At 38.7% G+C, this 25061-nt stretch overlaps 1 protein-coding gene across 4 annotated transcripts in view; it reads left to right on the top strand.

Moving 5' to 3' along the window:
• Nucleotides 1-19191, top strand: part of CLIP4 (CAP-Gly domain containing linker protein family member 4) — an 81760-nt gene extending 62569 nt beyond the window's left edge. For all 4 annotated transcript variants that reach the window (XM_020886234.2, XM_070449852.1, XM_070449849.1 and 1 more), the window contains 2 exons: nucleotides 13831-13903; nucleotides 16777-19191. In XM_020886234.2, the coding sequence (XP_020741893.2) occupies nucleotides 13831-13903; nucleotides 16777-17098 (395 nt within the window). In that variant the 3' untranslated portion in view covers nucleotides 17099-19191. The remainder of the gene's footprint in view (nucleotides 1-13830; nucleotides 13904-16776) is intronic.
• Nucleotides 19192-25061: the final 5870 nt, after the last annotated feature.

Below are 25061 nucleotides of genomic sequence, written 5' to 3'. Positions count from 1 at the left end.
TTTGATAGGGATTGCATTGAATCTATAGATTGCTTTGAGTAGTATAGCCATTTTGACAATATTGATTCTTCCAATCCATGAACACTGTATATTTCTCCATCTGTTTGTGTCCTCTTTGATTTCTTTCATCAGTGTTTTATAGTTTTCTATGTATAGGTCTTTTGTTTCTTTAGGTAGATATACTCCTAAGTATTCTATTCTTTTTGTTGCAATGGTGAATGGTATTGTTTCCTTAATTTCTCTTTCTGTTTTCTCATTGTTAGTGTATAGGAATGCAAGAGATTTCTGTGTGTTAATTTTATATCCTGCAACTTTACTGTATTTGTTGATTAGTTCTAGTAATTTTCTGGTAGAGTCTTTAGGGTTTTCTATGTAGAGGATCATGTCATCTGCAAACAGAGAGAGTTTCACTTCTTTTCCTATCTGGATTCCTTTTACTTCTTTTTCTGCCCTGATTGCTGTGGCCAACACTTCCAAAACTATGTTGAATAGTAGTGGTGAGAGTGGGCACCCTTGTCTTGTTCCTGAATTCAGGGGAAATGCTTTCAATTTTTCACCATTGAGGGTGATGCTTGCTGTGGGTTTGTCATATATAGCTTTTATTATGTTGAGGTATGTTCCTTCTATTCCTGCTTTCTGGAGAGTTTTAATCATAAATGGATGTTGAATTTTGTCAAAGGCTTTCTCGGCATCTATTGAGATAATCATATGGTTTTTATCTTTCAATTTGTTAATGTGGTGTATTACATTGATTGATTTGCAGATATTAAAGAATCCTTGCATTCCTGGGATAAAGCCCACTTGGTCATGGTGTATGATTTTTTTAATATGTTGTTGGATTCTGTTTGCTAGAATTTTGTTAAGGATTTTTGCATCTATGTTCATCAGTGATATTGGCCTGTAGTTTTCTTTTTTTGTGGCATCTTTGTCTGGTTTTGGAATTAGGGTGACGGTGGCCTCATAGAATGAGTTTGGAAGTTTACCTTCTTCTGCAATTTTCTGGAAGAGTTTGAGTAAGATAGGTGTTAGCCCCACTCTAAATTTTTGGTAGAATTCAGCTGTGAAGCCATCTGGTCCTGGGCTTTTGTTTGCTGGAAGATTTCTGATTACAGTTTCGATTTCCTTGCTTGTGATGGGTTTGTTAAGATCTTCTATTTCTTTCTGGTTCAGTTTTGGAGAGTTATACTTCTCTGAGAACTTGTCCATTTCTTCCAAGTTGTCCATTTTATTGGCATAGAGCTGCTGGTAGTAGTCTCTTATGATCCTTTGTATTTCAGTGTTGTCTGTTGTGATCTCTCCATTTTCGTTTCTAATTTTGTTAATTTGGTTCTTCTCCCTTTGTTTCTTAATGAGTCTTGCTAGTGGTTTGTCAATTTTGTTTATTTTTTCAAAAAAAACCAGCTTTTAGCTTTGTTGATTTTTGCTATGGTCTCTTTAGTTTCTTTTGCATTTATTTCTGTCCTAATTTTTAAGATTTCTTTCCTTCTACTAACCCTGGGGTTCTTCATTTCTTCCTCCTCTAGTTGCTTTAGGTGTAGAGTTAGGTTATTTATTTGACTTTTTTCTTGTTTCTTGAGGTAGGCCTGTAATGCTATGAATCTTCCCCTTAGCACTGCTTTTACAGTGTCCCATAGGTTTTGAGTTGTTGTGTTTTCATTTTCATTCATTTCTATGCATATTTTGATTTCTTTTTTGATTTCTTCTATGATTTGTTGGTTATTCAGAAGCGTGTTGTTTAGCCTCCATATGTTTGAATTTTTAATAATTTTTTTCCTGTAATTGAGATCTAATCTTACTGCACTGTGGTCAGAAAAGATGACTGGAATGATTTCAATCTTTTTGAATTTACCAAGACTAGATTTATGGCCCAGGATGTGATCTATTCTGGAGAAGGTTCCATGTGCACTTGAGAAAAAGGTGAAGTTGATTGTTTTGGGGTGAAACGTCCTATAGATGTCAGTTAGGTCTAGCTGGTCCATTGTGTCCTTTAAAGTTTGTGTTTCCTTGTTCATTTTCTGTTTAGTTGATCTATCCATAGTTGTGAGTGGGGTATTAAAGTCTCCTACTATTATTGTGTTACTATTAATTTCCTCTTTCATACTCGTTAGCATTTACCTTACATATTGCGGTGCTCCTATGTTGGGTGCATATATATTTATATTTGTTATATCTTCTTCTTGGATTGATCCTTTGATCATTATGTAGTGTCCATCTTTGTCTCTTTTCACAGCCTTTATTTGAAAGTCTATTTTATCTGATATGAGTATTGCAACTCCTGCTTTCTTTTGGTCTCTGTTTGCATGGAATATTTTTTTCCAGCCCTTCACTTTTAGTCTGTATGTGTCCCTTGTTTTGAGGTGGGTCTCTTGTAGACAGCATATAAAGGGGTCTTGCTTTTGTATCCATTCAGCCAGCCTTTGTCTTTTGGTTGGGGCATTCAACCCATTTACCTTTAAGGTAATTATTGATAGGTATGGTCCCGTTGCCATTTATTTTGTTGTTTGGGGTTCACGTTTATACCACCTTTCTATGTTTCCTGTCTAGAGAAGATCCTTTAGTATTTGTTGAAGAGCTGGTTTGGTGGTGCTGAATTCTCTCAGCTTTTGCTTGTCTGTAAAGCTTTTGAGTTCTCCTTCGTATCTGAATGAGATCCTTGCTGGGTAGAGTAATCTAGGTTGTAGGTTATTCTCTTTCATTACTTTAAGTATGTCCTGCCATTCCCTTCTGGCCTGAAGGGTTTCTATTGATAGATCAGCTGTTATCCTTATGGGAATCCCTTTGTGTGTTATTTGTTGTTTCTCCCTTGCTGCTTTTAATATTTGTTCTTTGTGTTTGATCTTTGTTAATTTGATTAATATGTGTCTTGGGGTGTTTTGCCTTGGGTTTATCCTGTTTGGGACTCTCTGGGTTTCTTGGACTTGGTTGGCTATTTCCTGCCCCATTTTAGGGAAGTTTTCAGCTATTATCTCCTCGAGTAACTTCTCATGGCCTTTCTTTTTGTCTTCTTCTTCTGGGACTCCTATGATTCGAATGTTGGGGCGTTTCACATTGTCCCAGAGGTCCCTGAGGTTGTCCCCATTTGATTCTTTTTTCCTCTCTGCTTCATTTATTTCCACCATTTTATCTTCTAACTCACTTATCCTATCTTCTGTCTCTGTTATTCTACTCATGGTTCCCTCCAGAGTGTTTTTGATCTCATTTATTTCATTGTTAATTTTTAATTGACTTTTATTTCTTCTAGGTCCATGTTAAACATTTCTTGCATCTTCTCAGTCTTTGTCTCCAGGCTATTTATTTGTAACTCCATTTTGTTTTCAAGATTTTGGATCATTTTTATTATCATTATTCTAAATTCTTTTTCAGGTAGATTCCCTATTTCCTCCTCTTTTGTTTGACTTGGTGGGCTTTTTTCATGTTCCTTTACCTGTTGGGTATTTCTCTGCCTTTTCATCATGTTTAGATTGCTGTGTCTGGAGTGGGCTTTCTGTATTTTTGTGGTCTGTGGTTCCTTCTTATTGTGGAGGTTTCACCCAGTGGGTGGGGTTGGACGATTGGTTTGTCAAGGTTTCCTGGTTAGGGAAGCTTGTGTCAGCGTTCTGGTGCGTGGAATTGGATTTCTTCTCTCTGGAGTGCAATGGAGTGTCCAGTAATGAGTTTTGCGATGGGTCTATGTGTTAGGTGTGACTTTGGACAGCCTGTATGTTGACACTCAGGCCTATGTTCCTGCGTTGCTAAAGAATTTGCGTGGTATGTCTTGTACTGGAGCTTATTGGCTCTTGGGTGGTGGTTGGTTTTGGTGTAGGTATGGAGGCTTTTGGATGGTCTCTTACTCCTTAATGTTCCGTGTAGTCAGGAGTTTTCTGGTTTTCTCAGGTTTTGGGCTTAAGTCTCCTGCCTCTGAATTTCAGTTTTATTCTTCTAATAGTCTCAAGGCTTCTCCAACTATAGAGCACTGATAATAAAACTTCTAGGTTAATGTTGAAAAGATTCTCCACCGTGAGAGACAACCAGAGAGGCTCACAGAGTTATATGAAGAATAGGAGAGGGAGGAAGGAGATAGAGGTGAGCAGGAGGAGAAAAAGGGGACTCAAGAGGAGAGAGACAGGTCTACGCAGTTATCTGTTCCCAAAGTGTTCTCCGTAGCCTAGACACCCACAAAGATTCACAGAATTGGATTGGGAAGAGAAGGGGAAAGGAGGAAATAGAGGTGTTCTGAGGTAGAAAACAGAGAGTCAAAAGTGGGAGAGTAATCACCACACTCCTGAATAGAAATGGGAACTGAATATTGGATTCTTAAATGTCCAAAATTTATATCACATACTGAAAAACAAAGATTAAAAATCTAGTGTAGAGGTTAGACTCTTTGAAATACAATATTTAAAAAGAAAAACAAAAACACAAAAAATTTAGAAATGTATATGAAGTTTGGTTTAAAAATAGGGATTCTCTCTTTTTTTTTTGGCAAGGTTATAGTGAAATGAAAATGAAAATTAAGGAATAATAGAGGACTATTAGAGGACTTTAAAAGGAAATAGGAGAGAAAAACAAGAAAAAGAAAAAAAAGTTTTTTTCCTCTAATTAAAAAAAATCATAAAAATATATGAAAATGAAAGTTGAGGAGTAATGGGGGAGTAATAGGGAATTTTATTTTATTTTATTATTTTTTTTGGGGGGGAATTTTAAAAGAAAATAAGAGAAAAAATAAAAAATTAAAAAAAGGAAAGAAAAAAAAATTTTTTTTAATTAAAAAAAATATATACATATATATCTAGGAATTTCTCTGGAGTTGTTGCGGTCAGCGTAGGTTCAGTTCAATTTCAGATAGCTCCTCTTTCCAGCTTACACTTCTCGATATCTGTAGGCCCCTTCCCGTGTAGTCAGTGTTAACTTCAGGGATTTTAATCTGTTGCACCGGTCCTTTCTGAAGCGGTTCCCTTTGTTTATTTGGCTTCTGTTTGCCGTCTCTTTGGTGTCTAATTTCCGCCCTGACACAGGCGAGTGGAGGTGATCTCTTATTTAGGTTCGCAAGTTCAGTTCAGTCCAGCTACGGGGAGGGCGGGGCGCTGCAGACAGATACCCTCTGTGTGGATAGCACTCACCGTGTTCCGGCCACACTGGGTTTGCCCCGCTCACGGGTGTCAGTACTTTCCCCATCTACACTGCTCAGGCTCCCGGCTGCTCTATATTGAGTGGGCCCTGCGTTGAGTGCGGTTCCAGTTTTTGGGTACTCCACAAAAGCGCAGATTCGGTTGCACCTGTGTTTTGTGCCTTTCCCGGCCTGAGCGGTTCAGGCAGCCAGGGGCTTAGGCGCACTCTCCCCGGGTGCGGCGCGCCTTTTCCCTCCGCGGCGAGAGGCCCAGGCAGCCAGAGGCTTGGGTGCAATCTTCCGGGGTACGGCGCGCTCTTTCCCTCCGCGGCCCCAGCACGCACCGCCAGTCGGGTCTCAGGAAGTCTTTAGATAGGAACCGGAGGCCTGTTTGCAGTGTGGGAGGGGGTGGCTTCTCAGGGGCTGAGTTTGCCCTTTTCCCCTCCCCCCTGCCTCCTACCTCCAGCGGGAATGGGCCGGCTCTTATCTGGAGTTTCTCAGTCCCTTTGTTTTGCGAACCACCGGCAGTGTATTCCAGCCGGTTAATTTTGTCCCTTGCTATCCCACAGTTTAAAACAGCTCCCTCCGATTGCTCTCAGGGTCTTCGGGCGGTCCTTACCCTAAGCAATGCTGCCCGCTCCTCTCCGTTCCGCCTTCGCTTGTTGCTGGCGGGTGCAGGCGTCTGGGGTACTTTTCTGCTGGGAGTTGCTTTTAGGCACGTAATCTGTGGGCCTTATTTAATTTTTCCTCCCAGTTAGATTGCCAGAAACTTCCCCAAGTCCCACCAGTGCGAGGGTTTCCTGGTGATTGGAAACTTCCTCTATTAAGACTCCCTTCCCGGGACGGGTCTCTGTCCGTAGCTCTTTTGACTCCCTTTTTATCTTTTATATTTTGTCCTACCTCCCTTCGAAGACAATGGGCTGCTTTTCTGGGCGCCTGATGTCCTCTGCTAGCGATCAGAAGTTGTTTTGTGAAATTTGCTCAGCGTTCAAATGTTCTTTCCATGAATTTGTAGGGGAGAAAGTGGTCTCCCCGTCCTATTCCTCCGCCATCTTGGCTCCTCCCCTGACTTGGCTTTTCATTGTCTGAATAGTGTCTGTTATAGAGCAGAACTTTTTAATTCTAATGAAGTCCAAGTTATCAGTTTTTTCTTTCATGACTTGTGCTTTTGGTTTTGTATTGAAAATGTCTTCAAACCCAAGGTTACCCTAATTTTCTCCTATGTTATCTTCTAGTTTCATAGTTTTGGGTCTTAACATTTATATCTATGATTCATTGAGTTAATTTTTGTGAAAGGTGTAAGTCTATGTCTAGATTCTTTTTTTTTTTTGGATGCAAATGTTGGTTGGTCCAGCGTATTTGTTAAAAAGACTATCTTTTCTCTGTTGAATTGCCTTTGCTCTTTTGTCAAAGAGCAGTTGACTGTGTTTGTGTGAGTCTATTTCTGGGCCCTTTATTCTATTCTGTTGATCTATTTGTCTTTTTCTTTGCTAATACCACATTGTTTGATTACTGTAGCTTTACAGAGATTCTTCAATTGTAGTAATAGACTTTGATCATCTTCCTCAATTTAGAGTTGGTTATTCTGGGCTTTTTGCCTTTCTGTGTAAACATTTCAACTGGTTTGTTGATGGCTACAAAATAATTTGCTGGTATTTTCATTGGGATTGCATTGAATGTATAGATGAAATTGTGAAGAACTGATGGCTTAACAGTATTGAATTTTCCTACCCATGAACATGGAATACTTGTTCATTTATTTAGATCTTTGATTTCTTTCATCAGTTTCATGGTTTTCCTAATATAGATTTTATATGCATTTTATTAGATTTTTACCAACACGGTTCTTCTATTTTGGTGTTAATGTCAGTGGTATTGCTTTATAATAATTCTCTTTACCTTGTATCAGCCTTCTTGTGGTTAAGTATTTGCCTAAAACTTTTTTTCTAGCCATTGCCTTAATGTTTCTATGTCCTCATGTTTTTGGAATATCTTCTAAATAGAATATAACTGGATTTTACTTTTAAAAAAAGACAATCTTTGTCTCTTAATCTGAGAGTTTTACCTATTTGCATTCATTGTATAACTAATATATTTGGGTTTATTTATGCTATTTAATTTTTCTAATATTTCCACTTTTTTGTACTTAAATGTTTTTCTCTCTTGACTTCATTCTGTTTATATTCCTACCCTCTATTTTTCTCATTTTGTTTTCTACTTGTATAAAAGTTATGCTCTATAAATATGCTTCCTAGTAATTACTGTAGGTACTTTGACATACATACTTAACAAAGCTTAAAGTCAATTATTATGTTTACTGTTTTCCAAATAATAGAAAATCCTTAGAAATTGAGTTATTCTTTTTCTATTTTACTTTCCTCACAAATTTCACATTATTATACTAGTTTTTATATAATTGATATTTATTTAATTTGCTTATACATATTTACTAATATCTTTAGTCATAAATCCTCTGAATTTCCTCTTGAAATCATTTTGTTTTTAACTCATTTGTATTCTTAAAAATTTCTTTAAGAAAAGGCCTATTGGTAGCAAATGCTCTGTTTTTAACTGTCTTTCCTAATGATAGTTTTACCAGGTAAAAGTAAAAATTGATGGAATTTTTAGTTTGAAACCTGTTTTCTCTCTGCACATTGACATTATCATTCTTCTGTTTTCTGTCTTCTGTCAGTGTTTTGAGGAGTCAGCTATGAGTCTGTCTAATCTGTACCATTGTAGATGGTTTCAGTTCAGTTCAGTCATTCAGTCGTGTCCGACTCTTTGTGACCCCCATGGACTGCAGCATGCCAGGCTTCCCTGTGCATCACCATCTCCTGGAGCTTGCTCAAACTTATGTCCACTGAGTCGGTGATGACATCCAACCATGTCATCCTCTGTTGTCCTCTTCTCCACCTGTCTTCAATCTTTCCCAGCATCAGGGTCTTTTCCAGTGAGTCAGGTCTTCGCATCAGGTGGGCAAAGTATTGGAGCTTCAGCATCAGTCCTTCCAGTGAATATTCAGGACTGATTTCCTTTAGGATGGACTGGTTGGATCTCCTTGCAGTCCAAGGGACTCTCAAGAGTCTTCTCCAACACCACAGTTCAAAAGAACCAATTCTTTGGTGCTCAGTTTTCTTTATAGTCCAACTCTCACATCCATACATGACTACTGGAAAAACCATAGCTTTGACTATACTGACCTTTGTTGGCAAAGTAATGTCTCTTCTTTTTAATATGCTGTCAAGGTTGATCATAGCTTTTCTTCCAAGGAGCAGCATCTTTTAATTTCATGACTGCAGTCACCATCTGCAGTGATTTTGGAGCCCAAGAAAATAAAGTCTGTCTATGTTTCTGTTGTTTCCCCATCTATTTGCCATGAAGTGATGGTAGGTGGTTTATCTCCGCTTTTTGACTGCTTTTTAAGATCCTTTCTGTTTGCTTTGTTTTGTACAGTTTTACTCTGTGCCTAGGTGGAGATTTCCCTTTGTTTATTCTGTTTGGCATCTTGAGTCTTCCTGGATCTGGGAATTAGTATCTTTGATTTACTGTGTAAAATTCTTCTTCATATTTTGAAAATATTTCTTTCTTCATGCTCTTTATTATCTCCTTTTGAAACTCTGATGAGTAGGATAGGCCAGTTTTTCACTTTCCCATGCCTAGCTTATAGTTCTCAGAACTTTCTCTTTCTTGACTGCATTTTGGATATTTTCAGAGTTACCTTTCTGTTTCTTTCTTCTGCTATATTTATACTACTGCCTAATTCAGCCACAAAGGTTTTTAATTATAAATTTTTCATTTGTTTTCTTTTTGTAAGTCTGTGTGGTTATTACTTATTGTCACTTATTCTTTTCCTATATTTTCAAGATTTTTTCTTTTATGTTATTAAGCATTTTAAATATTGTTACCTTTTATGTTTAATACTTCAATATCTGATATCTTCAATATCCTAACTTGTGGTACTTTTTCTTTCCTTGTGAGTTTTGTAATTTATTGTGAAATACTTATTTTACCTACTTAGAATTTAATATATGGAAATTCTCTGAAGCCTGGGTTGATGCCTCTCAAGAAGATTATACAGGCATATCTTGTTTTATTGTGCTTTGCTTTTTTTGTGCTCAGATATTTTATATATATATATATTTTTTTTTTTTTTTTTTTACAAATAGAAGGTTTGTGGTAACCTGCCTTGAGCAAGTCTCTCAGCATCATTTTTCCGATAGCATTTTGCTTACTTTATGTCTCTGGGTTGCATTTTAGCCCAGAGACAGGGGTTAAATTTGAAATTTTGAACTCTTTTTTTAACATTAATTTTTTTTAAGTTTTAGTTTTGGCTGTGCTGGTCTTTGCTGCTACACAGGCATGTCTCTAGTTGTGGCAGATGGGGGCTTCCCATTGTGGTGGCTTCTCCTGTTGCGGAGCTCAGGCTCTAGGGCGCGTGGGCTTCAGTAGTTGCAGCACATAGCTCCCAGGCTCTAGAACACAGGCTCAGTAGTTGTGGTACATGGGCCTAGTTGCTCCATAACATGTGGCAACTTCCCAGACCAGGGACTAAACCCATGTTTTCTGCATTGGCAGGCTGATTCCTTACCACCGAGCCACCAGGGAAGCCCCAGACTTTTTCGTTATTATGATATTTGTTGTGGTGAATCTGCAATCAGTAATCTTTGATGTTACTGTTGTAATTTTTTTGAGGCATGGTGAACCTCATTCATATAAAATGGCAAAGCTGATCAAAAAATCAACAAACGTCCATCTAGTCAAAGCTATGGTTTTCCCAGTAGTCATGAATGGATGTGAGAGTTGTACTATAAAGAAAGCTGAGCGCCAAAGAAATGATGTTTTTGAGCTGTGGTGTTGGAGAAGACTCTTGAGAGTCCCTTGGACAGCAAAGAGATCCAATCAGTCCATCATAAAGGAAATCAGTCCTGAATATTCATTGGAAGGACAGATGCTGAAGCTGAAACTCCATTACTTTGGCTACCTGATGTGAAGAACTGACTCATTTGAAAAGACCCTGATGCTGGGAAAGACTGAAGATGGGAGGAGACGGGGATGACAGAGGATGAGGTGGTTGGATGGCATCACCAACTCAATGGACATGAGTTTGAGTAAATTCCAGGAGTTGATGATGGACAGGGAAGTCTGGTGTGCTGCAGTCAATGGGGCCACAAAGAGTCAGATATGACTGAGCGACCAAACCGAACTGAATTGATAAATGTGTATGTTCTGACTTGCTCCACCACTGGCTGTTGCTCCATTTTTTCCCCCTCCTTGGGCCTCCCCGTCCCCTGAAAACCAACGGTATTGAAAGTAGGACAATAAAGAACCCTGCGATGGCCTCTGAGTGTTCAAGGGAAAGGAAAAGTCTCATGTCTCCCACTTTAATTCAGAAGTTGCAAATGATTACAGTTAGTGGGGAAGGCACATCAAAAGCAGAGATAGGTCAAAAGCTGGCCTTTTGTACCAATGGTTAGTCATGTTGTGACTGCAGAGGAAAACTTCTTGAAGGAAACTAAAAGTGCTACTTCGGTAAGCACACAGATGGTAAGAAACAACCTTATTGCTGATGCAGAGAAAGATTTAATGGTCTGGAGAGAAGATCAAAGCAGCCACGACATTCCCTGAAGCCAAAATCTAATCCAGAGCAAGGCCCTAACTCTTCAATTCTGTGAAGGCCGTGAGAGGTGAGGAAGCTGCAGAAGAAAAGGTTTGAAGTCAGAAGAGGTTTGTTTATGAGGTCTAAGGAAAGAAGCCATTTCCATAAGATCAAAGCATAAAGTGAAGCAGCAAGTGCTGATGTAGAAGCTGAAGCAAGTTATCCAGAAGATCTGGCTAGCTCATTAATGAAAGTGACTCCACTAAACAGTGGGTTTTCAATGTAGACATGGGTACATGTGTGTGCTCAGTCATGACCAACTCTTTGCAACCCCATGGGCTGTAGCCCACCAGGCTCCTCTGTCCATGGGATTTTTCCAGGGAAGAATACTGGAGTGAAAAAAAAAAATAAATAAACTAAAAAAAAAAAAAAAAAAGAATACTGGAGTGGATTGCCATTTCCTCCTCCAGGGGACCTTTCCAACCCAGGGATTGAACCCATGTCTCCTGCATTGGCAGGTGGATTCCTTACCACTGAGCCACCTGGGAATCCCTGGATGTAGATGATACAGTCTTGTATTGGAGAAGATGTCATCTAGAACTTTCACAGCTAGAGAGAAGTCAATGTGAGGCTTCAATGAAGGGGTAGCCTTTTTTTTTAAAAAAAAAAAAAAAAGATTGATTTGGCTGCATCAGGTCTTAATTGTGGCATGTGGGCTCTTTAGTTGTGATATGAAAACTCTTAGTTGTGGCATGTGGGATCATGTTCCCTGACCAGGCATCAAACCAGCACCCCCTGCATTGGAGGCTCAAAGTCTTAGCCACTGGACCATCAGGGAAGTCTAGGCTGACTTTCCTGTTAGTAGCTAATGCAGTGGGTAACTTTGTTGAAGTCAATGTTCACTTACCATTCTGAAAATCCTAGGGCCCTTAAGAATTATGTTAGATCTACTCTGCCTGTGCTCTATAAATGGCATAATAAAGCCTGGAGGATAGCACATCTATTTATAACATGGCGTACTGAATATTTTAAGCTCACTGTTGAGGCCTACTGCTCAGAAGAAAAGATTCCTTTCAAAATATTACTGCTCATTGACAATGCACTTGGTCACCCAAGAGCTTTGATGGACATGTACAATAAAATTAATGTTCTCATGCCTGCTGACACAACATCCATTCTGTAGCCTGTGAGTCAAGGAGTCATTTTGAGACTTCCAACTCTTAGTATGTAATAAATTCTTTTCATAAAGCTGTGGCTACCAGAGATAGTGATTCTTCTCTTAGATCTGGGCAAAGTTCATTGAAAACCTTCTGGAAGGGATTCACCACTTTAGGTGTCATTAAAAATATTCATGATTCATGGGAGGAGGTTCACATATCAACATTAATGGAAATTTGGCAGAAGTTGATTGCAGCCCTTATGAATGACTTTGAGGGGTTCACAACTTCAGTGGAGGGAGTAACTGGAGATGTGGTAGAAATAGCAAGAGAGCTAGAAATGGAGCCTGAAGGTGTGACTGAATTGCTGCAGTCTCATAATAAAATTTGAACAGATGAGGTATTGCTTCTTATGGATGAACAGAGAAAGTGGCTTGTGAGGGGGAATCTACTCCTGGTGAAGATACTGTGAAGATTGTTGAAATGACGATAAAGGATTTCAAACAGTACATAAACTCAGTTGATACAGCAGCAGCAGGGTTTGAGTGGATTGACTTCAATTTTAAAGAAGTTCTGCTGTGGGTAAAATGCTATCAAACAGGTATGCTGCACAGAGAAATCATTTGTGAAAGAGTCAATCAATGTGGCAAGCTTCATTGTTGCCTTATTTTAAGAAATTGCTGCAGCCACCCCAATTTTTAGCAACCTTCACCTTGATCAGTCAACAGGCATCAACATTGAGGCAAGACCTTCCACCAGCAAAAAGATTGTGACTCACTGAAAGCTCAGATGATGGATAGCAGTATTTAGCAATAAGGTATTTTTAAATTAAGGTACATGCATTTTTTTTAAGATGTCATGCTATCACACACTTAATAGACTACAGTGTAGTGTAAACTTTTATATGTGCTGGGAAACCGAAAAGTCTGTGACTCACTTTGTTACTTGCTTTATTGTGGTGGTCTGGAACCGAGCCTGAAGTAGCTCTGAGGTCCTCCTGTATTTACTGCTTCCAGTTGCCTACAAGGCACTGCCAACTTCAGTTTACATTCTCTGCAGTGTTGTTGCCTTTATATTACACAGATAAAATGAACTTGCCTTCTGCACGGTAGGGTTGACACAGGCTGCTTTCCTTTGTGTTCATCTGAGTGGTGCTTCATTTTGTTTCTTGTTTAACTTTACACTGAGGGTGAGTTGCTCAAGACCCTCACTTTTGTCAGAACCCCATCTTGGCAGGCCCCAGGTTCTCCAGAGGGCAGTCTAGTCCTGGGGTACAGGGTGGTGGGTTGTTTGGGGGAAACTCCTCATGGTTTCTCTTTTTGGTTTTTGGCCTTTTTAAAATTGTGCCACTTGTATGAGCTCAACAGTATTTTTTTTTAAGATTATTGTTGTTTTAAATTATACTTGTTTCATTCAAGAGATTCATTCAGCACATCTGGTGTGCTGTAACTGCCAGAACTGGAAATCCTGTTCTTTTTTAAACACATGTTTTAAAAAATTTACCTTCTGTGAAGTCTTCTTCTTCTTCTTTTTTTAAAGAACTCTGTCATTTGGGGATGCCAAAAACCAGAAGCTCTGAAATTTATTGTTCACAATATATTTAGTAATAGTGTTTTTAAACCATTTTTATCCTATTTTTTAATGTGACTTATCAAGATTATAATATTTGAGAGTAAAAAGATTCAACTCTCTCAGTGTATAGTCTGATTTTGTTTGGTATTCAAAGTTTACAACAAAAACTTCCAAAAGTAACGTCATGATCTTGACTTATTCATGTAGTGCATGGTTTGATGAGAAAGGTAAAACAGCAGTTGTCAAGAAATCTATACTTGTGTTACACTCTACATGCACTTATTTTCTTTTCTGTCTATTTTCAAAGAACCATTTAGTAAAATAGAAGTCTGTAGAAGAAATGATAAAAGATAACTTTTAACGAGAACTGTGAATTTGTGATTTATTTTTCCTCTTCTGACCTTGACTTTCATATTTAGGTTTTAGGAGAAGTTTCAGTACAACTTCTGCTTCTTCCCAAAAAGAGATTAACAGAAGAAATGCTTTTGCCAAGTGAGTATTAAGAAGATTTAGAAAAACATCTTTCAAGATGAACATGACAGGATTCTGTGAAGGAAGAAAAGTAGAATTTTGTATCTTTTACATTGCATGGTAGAATTTTAACACCTAGGAGAAGAGGTGTGATGAGTGTGTCAGTGAGAAGAGTTCTTTGTCCCTCCTTTGCAAGCTCAATTAAAAATGTGACCAATGACTAAAGGTAGTATCCTGAATATATCTTCAAAGAGACTTAGTACTATTAATAAAAGTTGGAGGAATTTACATTTTGTGTTATCTTTGAACAGGGTAGATTGATTTTATACTCTGTTTACTTAATTAGAGAATTGACTTACTATTTTGGGGAGTCCATAAAAAAAATGTCAGGCCTATTTGCATAAGGTAATCTTACTATTATTTTAAAAAATACTCCTGCTTCCTCTTGTAGAATATACTGCTCAAAAGGCTTTTTTATTGCTGTTTCTTTGTAGATAGAATCTCCTTTTTCTCTTTCTCATTTGTATTTATTTCCCCCAGACCCACTTTATTCCCCATAATAGTTATTTGAAACTTTCAGAAACTTCAAAAATTTTTTTTTGAGGAATATGAGGCTCTTCTAGACTGATTGGGTTAAGAAGATTTTTATTTTTTTCAATTTTAAATTCTTCCAGTTAATCTATGAACCATGCCCTGAGGGGAAAACATCTAGCTGAGTTAGGGACATGCATTAGTCATGGGGTCCTCAAAGCCACCTGGAATTACAGCCCATGCATTAGAACTTAACAAACAGATGAGCATCAGTCAGCTAGTTTATGTAATCAGCTGGTCTGTAGTTGCTGGGAAGCCTCACAAAGATCTGAGATTTCACGTGAGAACCCTGACGGGGGCTGAGGCACTATCAGGTACTATTTAGCAGAGTTGGGTGGGTTTGGTTTTGTTTCTCCACCTTCCTCAAAACCTTTATCAATTGTGAGATTTTGAAATTGGTCTCCTCACTTGACTAGCTGAAAGAATTTAAGGGCAATAACTTTATGCTCCAGTTTGTTGAAGATATTCAAGAGTTCTTAGGCAGAATGGAAGAAATTACTAAGAAGAGACAACCAGGATATAAAGGATTTTGAAGGGGGAAAGGTATCAAAATCAGTATCAAGATGTTGGTGAGTGGAAGAGCATGATACAGAGAAACCAGGGAAGGAGAGAGGAATCTGAACCGTGGGGATGATACAGCAGGTATGGATATGTACAAGATGATGTATTGACATGAGAAGAAAATATCAACACTTTTGTTGGTTTTCCTTGAAAATAAAAATAAAGGAAGCTTTACTCATCCTTCTACAGATTGACACTAGTACCTGTTTTTTTTTTTTTAAAAAGCATACTCTTATTGAGGAAATATAATCAATTTAAAACAAATTTTGCCATATTATTATCTTTCAACACTTTCTCAATTATTAATACTCATTGCGATTGTGAGCAAGAGCCTGGCCTTTGTCCTTGGATAGCTTGGATCTGAATACCAGCACTCCTCTTTGCCACCTCTCTGACCTTATGCAAATAGTTTAACTCTTTTAATTCCTCACTGGTTTGGGTGAGGTTGGATGAGATAATGTATGTGTTTGGCACATATTAAGTGCTTAGGAAGTGGTAGATACTGTCATGTGAAATTCAGAGTAATTTCATCAGGTTGCCAAAAAATATCACTTTGGGGAGGATGTATATATATATACACAAACACACATACACACACACACGTATTTTGTATTCCTTTGTTAACTTTATCATTATATTTGGAAATTCAATGTGGTAAATAATCTTTTTTTCCCATTGCATAGGACAGGCTTTTTACCTCAGTTTTCCTACCCAGAAAATTAGAGTGCTCTTCCTTTCTCCAGCGTTAATAGGTAGAAGTATGTATAAATGAGACACGATATGTGATAATGTATTTAAAAATACAGAGAGTGAAATAAAATGGAAAACAAGCAGGACCCAGATTCTGCTCACAATCAGGCTTGTGCAGTTTTGGTAACAGGTTCTTTATAATCTCTACTGTGTGGCCAGGATAAGGGTTTCTCTTGGTGGAGAGATGGTGTGGATGGTGGGTGGATGGCTTCATGGTGGTGCTTTCTGGATGACTGTTGTGGGAGGTCTCAGGTTATAGAGCAACAAGATCCTGGTCATATTTCTATTTGGGGCAGGTTTCAGGATTAGCTACTTGCAGGGACAGTGGAAGAAGCTCCGGGCAGTGCTGGCGCAAGGCCTTGCCTGGGCTGTGTGTGTGGGTGCTCAGTAGTTGTGTCATCAGGTCATGTGGGTGGCGGGTGCTCGGAGGCAGTACCTTGTAAGTAATGTTTTGTTGTAGAGGAAAGGAGAGGAATCCTGTTCTAGGCAACTAAGATCCTTCCTGATGTTAGTGACAAGGGGGAGTGGCGAACCCTTAAATGTAACTGGAGTTCCTTCATAGAAGGGGTGCCTGTGTGTGTGTGTGTGTGTGTGTGTGTGTAGTTTCCAAAATTGTGGATTAAGTTTTTAAAAATGGTTTTCATGTAAAGAAATATTTGAAAGGTGAACAAAAGGTAATTTTAATTTACCACGGCCAAATACCAGGTTTCATTCTTTTTGCTTCATTAAATAGGTATAAAATGTGTGTGCACATACATAAATTGCTAGTGAAATCTTAAATCCAGATGAGGGTAGCATTAAAATAGCCCGAAGAGAAAAACTTGAAGCAAAAGTATATCCTAATGTTGCTACGTAGAATAGAAAAGATCAAGTTGTGAATGCCGAGTGTGCTGTTTTGTGAATGACTTGTGAACCTGGCCGTGGAAGTGAGCATGGCGCACGGCGTCCTGCGGCTCCGTGCTGAAGCGTTTCCCTCGGTCCCCTGTGCACAGGTCGAAGCCCACCCTGCACCGCAGCTGGAGCAGCAGCATGGCGGCCGGCGGCCTGGAGGGCAGCGTGAAGCTGCGCGAGGGCTCCCAGGTCCTCCTCACCAGCTCCAACGAGATGGCCACCGTGAGGTACGTGGGCCCCACTGACTTCGCCTCAGGGATCTGGCTGGGCCTGGAGCTTCGAAGCCCCAAAGGAAAGAATGACGGGGCAGTGGGAGACAAGCGCTACTTCACCTGCAAGCCCAACCACGGGGTCCTCGTGAGGCCCAGCAGAGTGACCTACCGGGGAATAAACGGGTCCAAGCTGGTGGATGAGAATTGTTGAGTTAGGCTTCTACAGTATTATAATAAATGAGCTTACACATACACACACACAGACACACACGCACACAATATAAAAAGTCCATGATGAATGGTTTACTTCACTTAGCCATTATTTAAAATTTGAAAATACAACTATCTTCATATAGACCATTATAACAATTCAGAGACCCCTTTAAAAAGCTCGAAATATGAACTGTAGGAATATGAACTGTAGGTCTCTTAAAACAATGTAAAAATAAGACTTTTTTTTTTTTTTAAAAAAGCTTTTAAAGCTTTAGACCCAAGAAAATTCTTAAACTTGGGAAAAGTGTGCCATGAGGTGACTTACTGATGTTGCTTACTGTGTCTCATTTTTGCACAGAATAGTGGATTTTCCATATACCATCATTGTGAAGGTTTTCACTAGCTTTGGTTAATGTTAAGACGTTCACATGACTTGTCTGGAGTTTTTCTTTCTTTCTGTACCACTGAGGACAAGGCGAGAATAGTAGCTGGATAACGTATGTTTTTGTCTTTGGGTTTAGTTTTTTGCCCTTCTGGGAATGTCCCACCTACAGATACTTTAGAGCTGTGGGGGTGGATGGGCCCCAGCGGCTCTGGAGCTTAACCTGTCCTACTGCGGGGTTCTGAAGCTGCTCTTCCTCACCTGGGTCATGAGCTAGCTGGTTACCAGACCCTCCAGCTAGGATGTAGGTCTCCTCATCTGTGGCCTGGGCTCTTTCTGCTGCGTCATCTCAGATCTTTCTTCTGTGTTGGTGACTGCCTCATCTGGAGGAACTTAAAAATCCCATAATGAGGTTCATGAATTCAAGTCACAATTGGAACTATTTGCACATATTTAACTTCCTTATTAGACATATCTATAAAACACACACATGTGAAGCACTTTGAAAATAAAACATGATGCACTTTCCTCTTTGTGGAGAATTTGCCATCATTTCCTCTGGGGATGAAAAATATTTTAAAAAAAAAGTATATTTAAGACAAGAGAGCAAATTAAGATATGTTAAGAAGAATGTAGTAGCTATTCATTTAAATGGTTATGGTTTTTGATGTTTTGTTTTATTATTCATAAGATTGGTGTTGCCTTTGCTGTTGCTGCTGGTTTCATGTTTTCGATTGTTGCAGAATTCAGCCTGTTATAAAGCTGCAGAACTGTATCATGTTTTTATTTTCCTTTTGAGTACATGTTAACAAACTAAGCTTCATAATAGAGTGATGTAATAATGCAAAACATTTGTGTTGTGGATATGTATTGAAGTTTGTCCTATATGTACAAAGATTTATCTTTTATCATATATATTCAGACTCTAAACTTCCACAGAAATATCAGAACAGTTTGCTTTATAAGATAAAAAGCATCCTTCAAAATGGAGCTTGCTTTGTGCTTTAGAAAGAATACGTTGAACTATTTTGCAATATACTGTTTAAAATCTAAAGTCTGTTGCTTTGCTGCCTTTTTAAAAAAAGTATGAAATTTCAAATATTGCTAGAGCTATTTTCCTGAAATACATTTGCAAAGTAAGGCTGCTTTATAATCAAGGAATATTTTTGATTGAAGAAAGTGACTGAACTATGATTCAAAAGTAAACTTATTTTATTATATAGTTTATTTCTTAAAAACTCTATTTATATCTTACCATGAAATCCATGACTACACTGAACTTGGGTGTCCATAATTCTTCCTGTTAAATGCAAAACCTTGTAAGTTAGTAACAGTAATGTCAACACTGAATTTATTTTGAGGTTAGAGAACCAATTGTTCTCATATTTAGATTATGATTATTAAATCCATGTAATGTGTATGTTTACATATACTATACATAAAAATTAGGTGTTTTCATTTGTGTTTTGCTTCTGTCATTCAAAGTCCACATCTTGCGCGTTAATAAAAAGGGACGCTGTTTGGTTTGGAGTGGCATGTTGTCACTGACCCTGCCTGCACCTCTCCTTTTCTCGGTACTCACAGTACATATGCTTTGTGTTTAACCTTTTTCCTCTTACAGTAATGACTTGGATTTGTCCTATACCTATATGAGAGTCTTAAAAAGTGCCATGCTTCTACTCAGCAAATAAAGTTATGTTTTTAGCTACTTTCTTACTACTTTGTTTTGATGGACAGAGTCTCATTTAAGAAAATAATATATTTCTGTGGTTTTCTAAAATAGCTTAATTACCTTTTATACCAGTGGGATTTCATTTATTTAGAGTAGGATAGAAAACTTTGAGTTTATAGATTTAAAATTATATGTTAATAAGTGTCTACCTCCTACTGAAAGGCTTTTGTTTCTATATTTTAAGGTAATTTGGTGGCAGTATGTTTAAGTGCTTTAAACATGTTCAGATACAGACATTTGCAGAGTCTGAGCTGAGACACTAACCATGGTGAGTTCCTCGCACCATCCTCTCCTGAGCTTCTTAGCCTTCTCATGTGTTATTATTCTCCTTAGCATTTACCACCCTTGGTTATACTCAACTTTGTGCTCATTTAGGGGTGGGTTCTAATTGTTTTGTTCATCGCTTCATCCCTAGCACTTGGAATAATACTTGGTACCTCGTACATGCTCAGGAAAGGCTGTTGAATGAGCAAAGGCAGTGGAGGCCATCGATGGTTTACAGTAGAGGTGCTGTCTCGCCAGCTTCAGCCAGGTGGGCTGGAGAAGCCAGGCCACGGACAGGTACATTTTGCTGGGCAAGGGAGGACAAGGGACAAGAAAGGTTTGAATCATGGTAGCCCATGATTACCCCAAATAGTGACATGCTGGGTGTCAAGGGTAGAAAAGGGAACAGGAAGGACAGTATGGTCACCGATTGCCTATCTGTTTTCCCTGGGGCCGGCTTTGAGTTTCCGCTGTGCTGTGACGCTCATTCAGAGGATGCAGTAACGTGTGTGCTCTAACACAGGGTGGACGGGACCTCAGCCACGTGTGTCCAGCATTTTTATTTCAGAGTTGTATTTTGGACCTACCTATTTAGACTATGTGATGTTATTTAAACCACATGGACCAATGGCTGGAGACCTAATGTGTTAAGAATCATCTTAATTAGGATATAGATCTAGTAGTTAACTGTTCACTGGATATTTGTTATCTAAATGATTGACTCAGAGACATATAATACGTTTCATTGCATGACAAGCAAGTAGGAGAATTTTTTATTTTTCTTCATGCCCTCTGCCTTACTACAGTTATTTATTATACAAACACAGTAGTTAATACAAAACTCACATTATCACATATGATTTTAGTAACTGTTAAGTAATATCCCTTGGTACATAGGCCCTTATTTACAAACAATGTCACATAAGCTGCTTGAATACACAACAGACATTCTTAATGGAGATTGTGTGGGGGCTGAACAAGTTACGCAAGTCGTGTTAAGATTTTATTACAAGCAGAATATGATGCCTTTGCTTAGGCAAAAATAATTTTTTTCTAGCAAAATGTTTGCCAGTGCTCCTTTTTACAGGAGGGAGAAAGAAATTTATGTGGAGGAGTTAGAGTGGATGGGCACATTACTGACAACAATATATTTTCATTATGCGTGATAGAAATGAAACTCTTTTCTGCTCATAGCCTTTTCCCTTGAGGAGAAAGGCCCGGATTGGGAGGGGGGGAGGGGCGGTGTAGGATCCTTTTTTCTTCTCATTCTTTAAAATATAACAGAATTTTCATGATAAAGCAGCAGTAGGTCTTGTCATTTTTTAGTTCAAATTGGAAAGTGTGGTCTTGGTGCTGAGGAGGGGCTGGCTGTAAATTCTGAGCTGTGTTAGTGAAGACACTCTAGGTGTTTAAATTGAGGTTGTTTAGCTAAAACATAACCTGTCTCCAGTGATCACTGCCATCATTTGACCAGCGATCATGAATATGATTTAATTTCAGCTCTAAAACCCTTCAAGAACCTCCAGGTGTCAAGCTCATTGCTCCTGTAGATATTCAGGTCTTCACATGTACACCTTGTATGCCTCTGTTCTCAGAGAAACCAGTCTCAGGACTGAATATTTTGTCAGAGTTGTTTGAATTGGATAAATTAAATTAAATTAAATAGGGAGTCTCAGGAAGCTACTTGCACTGAACTGAATTTGAAGCATTCCTAAAGTTTAGGAAGTTTAAATATCTACATGCTGTGTTCTGTTTGACCTGTGTTGATCTCATAGAAGTTCTTTCAGCTCCAGTCTGAGAGAGGCATTACTTGAAGAACGCTTACCTTCATGAAGACCAAATCAATGATTTTTCATGTAACAAATCAAATAAGACTGACATGGAAATGAATCATGTTAAAATTATGTGCACAGGTTCAAGTCATCCTTTTTATTCTTTGTCTAACATGACTTCTGAGATTCAGCTTAAGCCTCAGTCAACAGTGTTGATGATATTGGCTATTCCTGACAGTTCTCGTTATGAAGGATAGGTGTTGCTATGCAGTATTTTTGGGAGAATATCCTAATGTGGATTTTTGAATGAATTTTAAATGTTAAAAATGTGATTTTCTCAAGTGATCTTTTCTCTTTCTTGAAGGGACTAGAGCTTAGGGAATTAAGAAATAGCATGAGGTTTCTTAGGTCTCACTTCACACTCCCTGGTGTGAGACAGAGGAAAATCCAGTCCATGTCCTGCTTTAGTTTGTTTTCTTTTATAAAATGTCACCTGCTGCTTACTGGTTACATTCATGGAGAAAAATAATTTGTCTTTAATCTTACTTCTCTGAGAACTGTGAAATACCACATAAATATTATTGTGGAATAAAGAAAAAATATTTAAAAATCTTTTTCTCAACTGTTAGAGACACTAAAATGTAGAAAATTCCCTGCAATCGTCACAGTCTTCTCTTTTGGTGGGACACTTGAATTGGCTATCTTTTGGGGATTCCCTATTTCTAGATCCACTATAAAGCTATATAATCCAGCACAGGTTTCTAAAAATTGCCCTTCAGTGGCAGTAGGTGTCTCCACAAAGCTGAGAAGAGGGATTCTAACCAGTCCGATGGTGGCTGGGAGAGAGGACTCCAGTTACTATGAATTCCTCATCATAAATGGTTCCACGATGTTTGTTGAGGGAGGCCTGACTCCATGGACACGCCTGGTCTCCAACATGCGGCTCATCTTGGGCTTTGTTACTCTGGGAATGGTCACAGACAGAAAGTACATGAGATCTGTCATTGAATACTAGGCATGGTGAAAGAGAACCTTCGAGTGATAAGTCACATGATTTTACTTTGCTAATAAGGCTGCCACTGTAGCAAATGTAACAAAAGAGAAATAAGTGGTGTCATGGTGAGTGTGAAGGTCATTAAATAGTCATTTTCATAGTCCTTTGTCAGCTTTGCTTCTTTCAGGAAACCATCCCAGATTAACCTCATTTTGCTATGTTAATGATTTTATGATTTATTAAAGAGATCTTTGAATAGAACAATAAACAGAGAACTGATGCTAAACTTCTTTCTGGTCTCCTTTTGAATGAAGATTAAATATAATTAATTAATTATATTTATAATTTATGAATTAATTGGCTTTGGCTTTGAATGAATTAAGAGTCTTTCTCTCTGTCGCTCTCTTTCTCACACACACACACACACACACACACACACACACACACACACACACTTGTGCACACACACCTACCAACTGTGGGCCAGATGTTGGGATTTACCTTACACAGAGGTGAAGTCTTAACAGAATCAGACTTCAGAGCTTGAAGGGGGCCTTTGAGACCAAACTGCTCATGTTTTTAAATGAGAAAGTGAGAATTTAACTTGCTGGAGTCATGTAGGTAGGTAATTGCTGTCTAATACCTATACTCAACTCCTGTACTCGGTCTGCCTGCTTCTTCTCAAATAATTGATCAGTGCTAAACCATGCAAAATATTACAACCGTGTGAGGTTTTTATCAGTCTGATAATCATCTGTACTGGCAAATAACCTCTCACAATGTAAGCGCTCCAGGGAGCACTAATATACTAAGGCTTAGTGGGTTCATTTACTAAGACTGCCTTTCAACTAACACTGGCTGAAAAACTCGCCTGCCCAATGAGGCTTTTAGTGATGGCAGGATAACTGATTTTGAGTAATTGCTTTCAGGGAGGCAGTAGGCCTCAGTAGATGAATGGAGTGGGGTAACTGCTGGAGCACAGGTCAAACAGAGGGATCTGAGGGATAGATAGGGCACAGTCTGCAGATAGATGTGGTATCTGGGGTTCTCCTGAGGCGAGTCTGGTGGCGCCATCTTTATGTGGAAAGGTAACATGCTCATTTACATTTACTGAACACTGAAGCCTTGTTCCTCCCTCCCCCAATGCTATGTCATATTATTTCCTTACACTGAGCTTTTCAAATGTTTTAAAAGTTATTAACTTAGAGATAAAAATAGCTTTGTGTTTGAGTGGTGCATTAAAAATTAAATATACCTACTCAGGATACCAAATCAAAACAGAACCTTAATAGAAGCCTTACTATCTGTTCTCAATAATTATCTTTTATTTTAGGGCATCTTGTGGAAAATTATAGGAATTTCTGGTTTTTGTTTTATATGTTCACACAGCAGCACAGGGAACCGTCTGCTGCAGTGAAATTAGCAAAGTCAAGTTGTGTGTTCTTTGGGGACCCATTTAAAAAGTCATTAGCTAAAGACTGATTGATAACACACTTCATACATTTTATGAATCTTGTCATGGGAAGTCTGTTATTCAGAGTAGTCTAAATTCATAAGCATCATGTTTTAGGTCTACAAAGCTCATGTGAATTTTAATTCTACTATTACTAGAGAAAAATCTGTTAAAATAGCCTGATCACTTAGAATTTTTAGTGGTACATGTGTGCTCAATCACGCCTGCCTCTTTTTGGTCCCATGGACTGTAGCCTTGCTGGGGTCCTCTTTCCATGAGATTCTCCAGGCAAGAATACAGGAGTGGGTTGCCATTTCCTCCTCCAGGGTATATTCCCCACCAAGGAATTGAACTCATGTCTTCTTCAGCTCCGGCATTGTAAGCAGATCTTTAACCACTGAGCCACTGGGGATTTTTGGTGGTGTGCCTGATGAGTCTGGAGGTAAAAGCCCCAAGTGTTACAGAATAAAGTTAACCTGTGGTTATGTAATATCTTACAGCTGTAGAGTTTATCAAAAATTATATGAGAGGCCAGACACTTTTTAAAAAGAATTCATCAAATTGATTAAATGTCTTCCTCTGTTGCTCATTTTTTAACACTACGTGTAGCAGAGAGTCTTCACACTCTTCCTTTGAGCTGAAAGGACTTGGTTTTGGTAGAGTTCTTGCTCCTGTCATTAAACAACTGACAGATGAAGCCCATGCGGCACAGGAGGGGAGCTGGGGGGACCAGATGGGACCAGAAGAGGGGGGCATGGAGACACAGGCCAACTTCCGAAGTTCTCCCCACAGCCAACCCGATTCGTTAAGGGATTCGAGAGGTGTGAGAGGGAGTGCTTGTGCTTTCCCAGTTGGTAGTCTCCCCGAGGGGCAGGGAGAAAGGGATGTTACTATCCTCATTTTGTGTACGGAGACACTGAGGTACAGACAGATCTGAGAACCCATGGACAGCCAGGACGCACATCCTAACTGCACCTGGAGAATCTGATCTTTCAACTACCAAGTAGATCTTGCTCTTTCTAAAAAAATAAAAGTTTGTTCCTGCTATATTGATCTGCTAAAATATTGAAGTACCACCTATTGATAAACTAGTCATTCCTCACAAATTGCCAATTTCCCAATGGAATGATTGTGAACTTATGATGAGCTTCATTATAGATATAGAACATGAATAATTATACTAGCTTACTAATGTACCTTCTACAGACTTTAATTGTGCCTGTCCATGTTCTAGGTGGAATTTTCCATCATAATAAATAAATATGTGAGTCCACAGCATCAGTATGAATTGCTGGAGCCATATGGCTGGAGTGCTGATACCTGGGCGATTAGCAAGTTAAATGAAACGTCTTGAGGTCATCATA

The sequence above is a fragment of the Odocoileus virginianus genome, chromosome 2, assembly GCF_023699985.2.
Source record: "Odocoileus virginianus isolate 20LAN1187 ecotype Illinois chromosome 2, Ovbor_1.2, whole genome shotgun sequence".
Lineage (NCBI taxonomy): Eukaryota > Metazoa > Chordata > Mammalia > Artiodactyla > Cervidae > Odocoileus > Odocoileus virginianus.
This window is presented reverse-complemented; position numbering and strand designations above follow the sequence as displayed.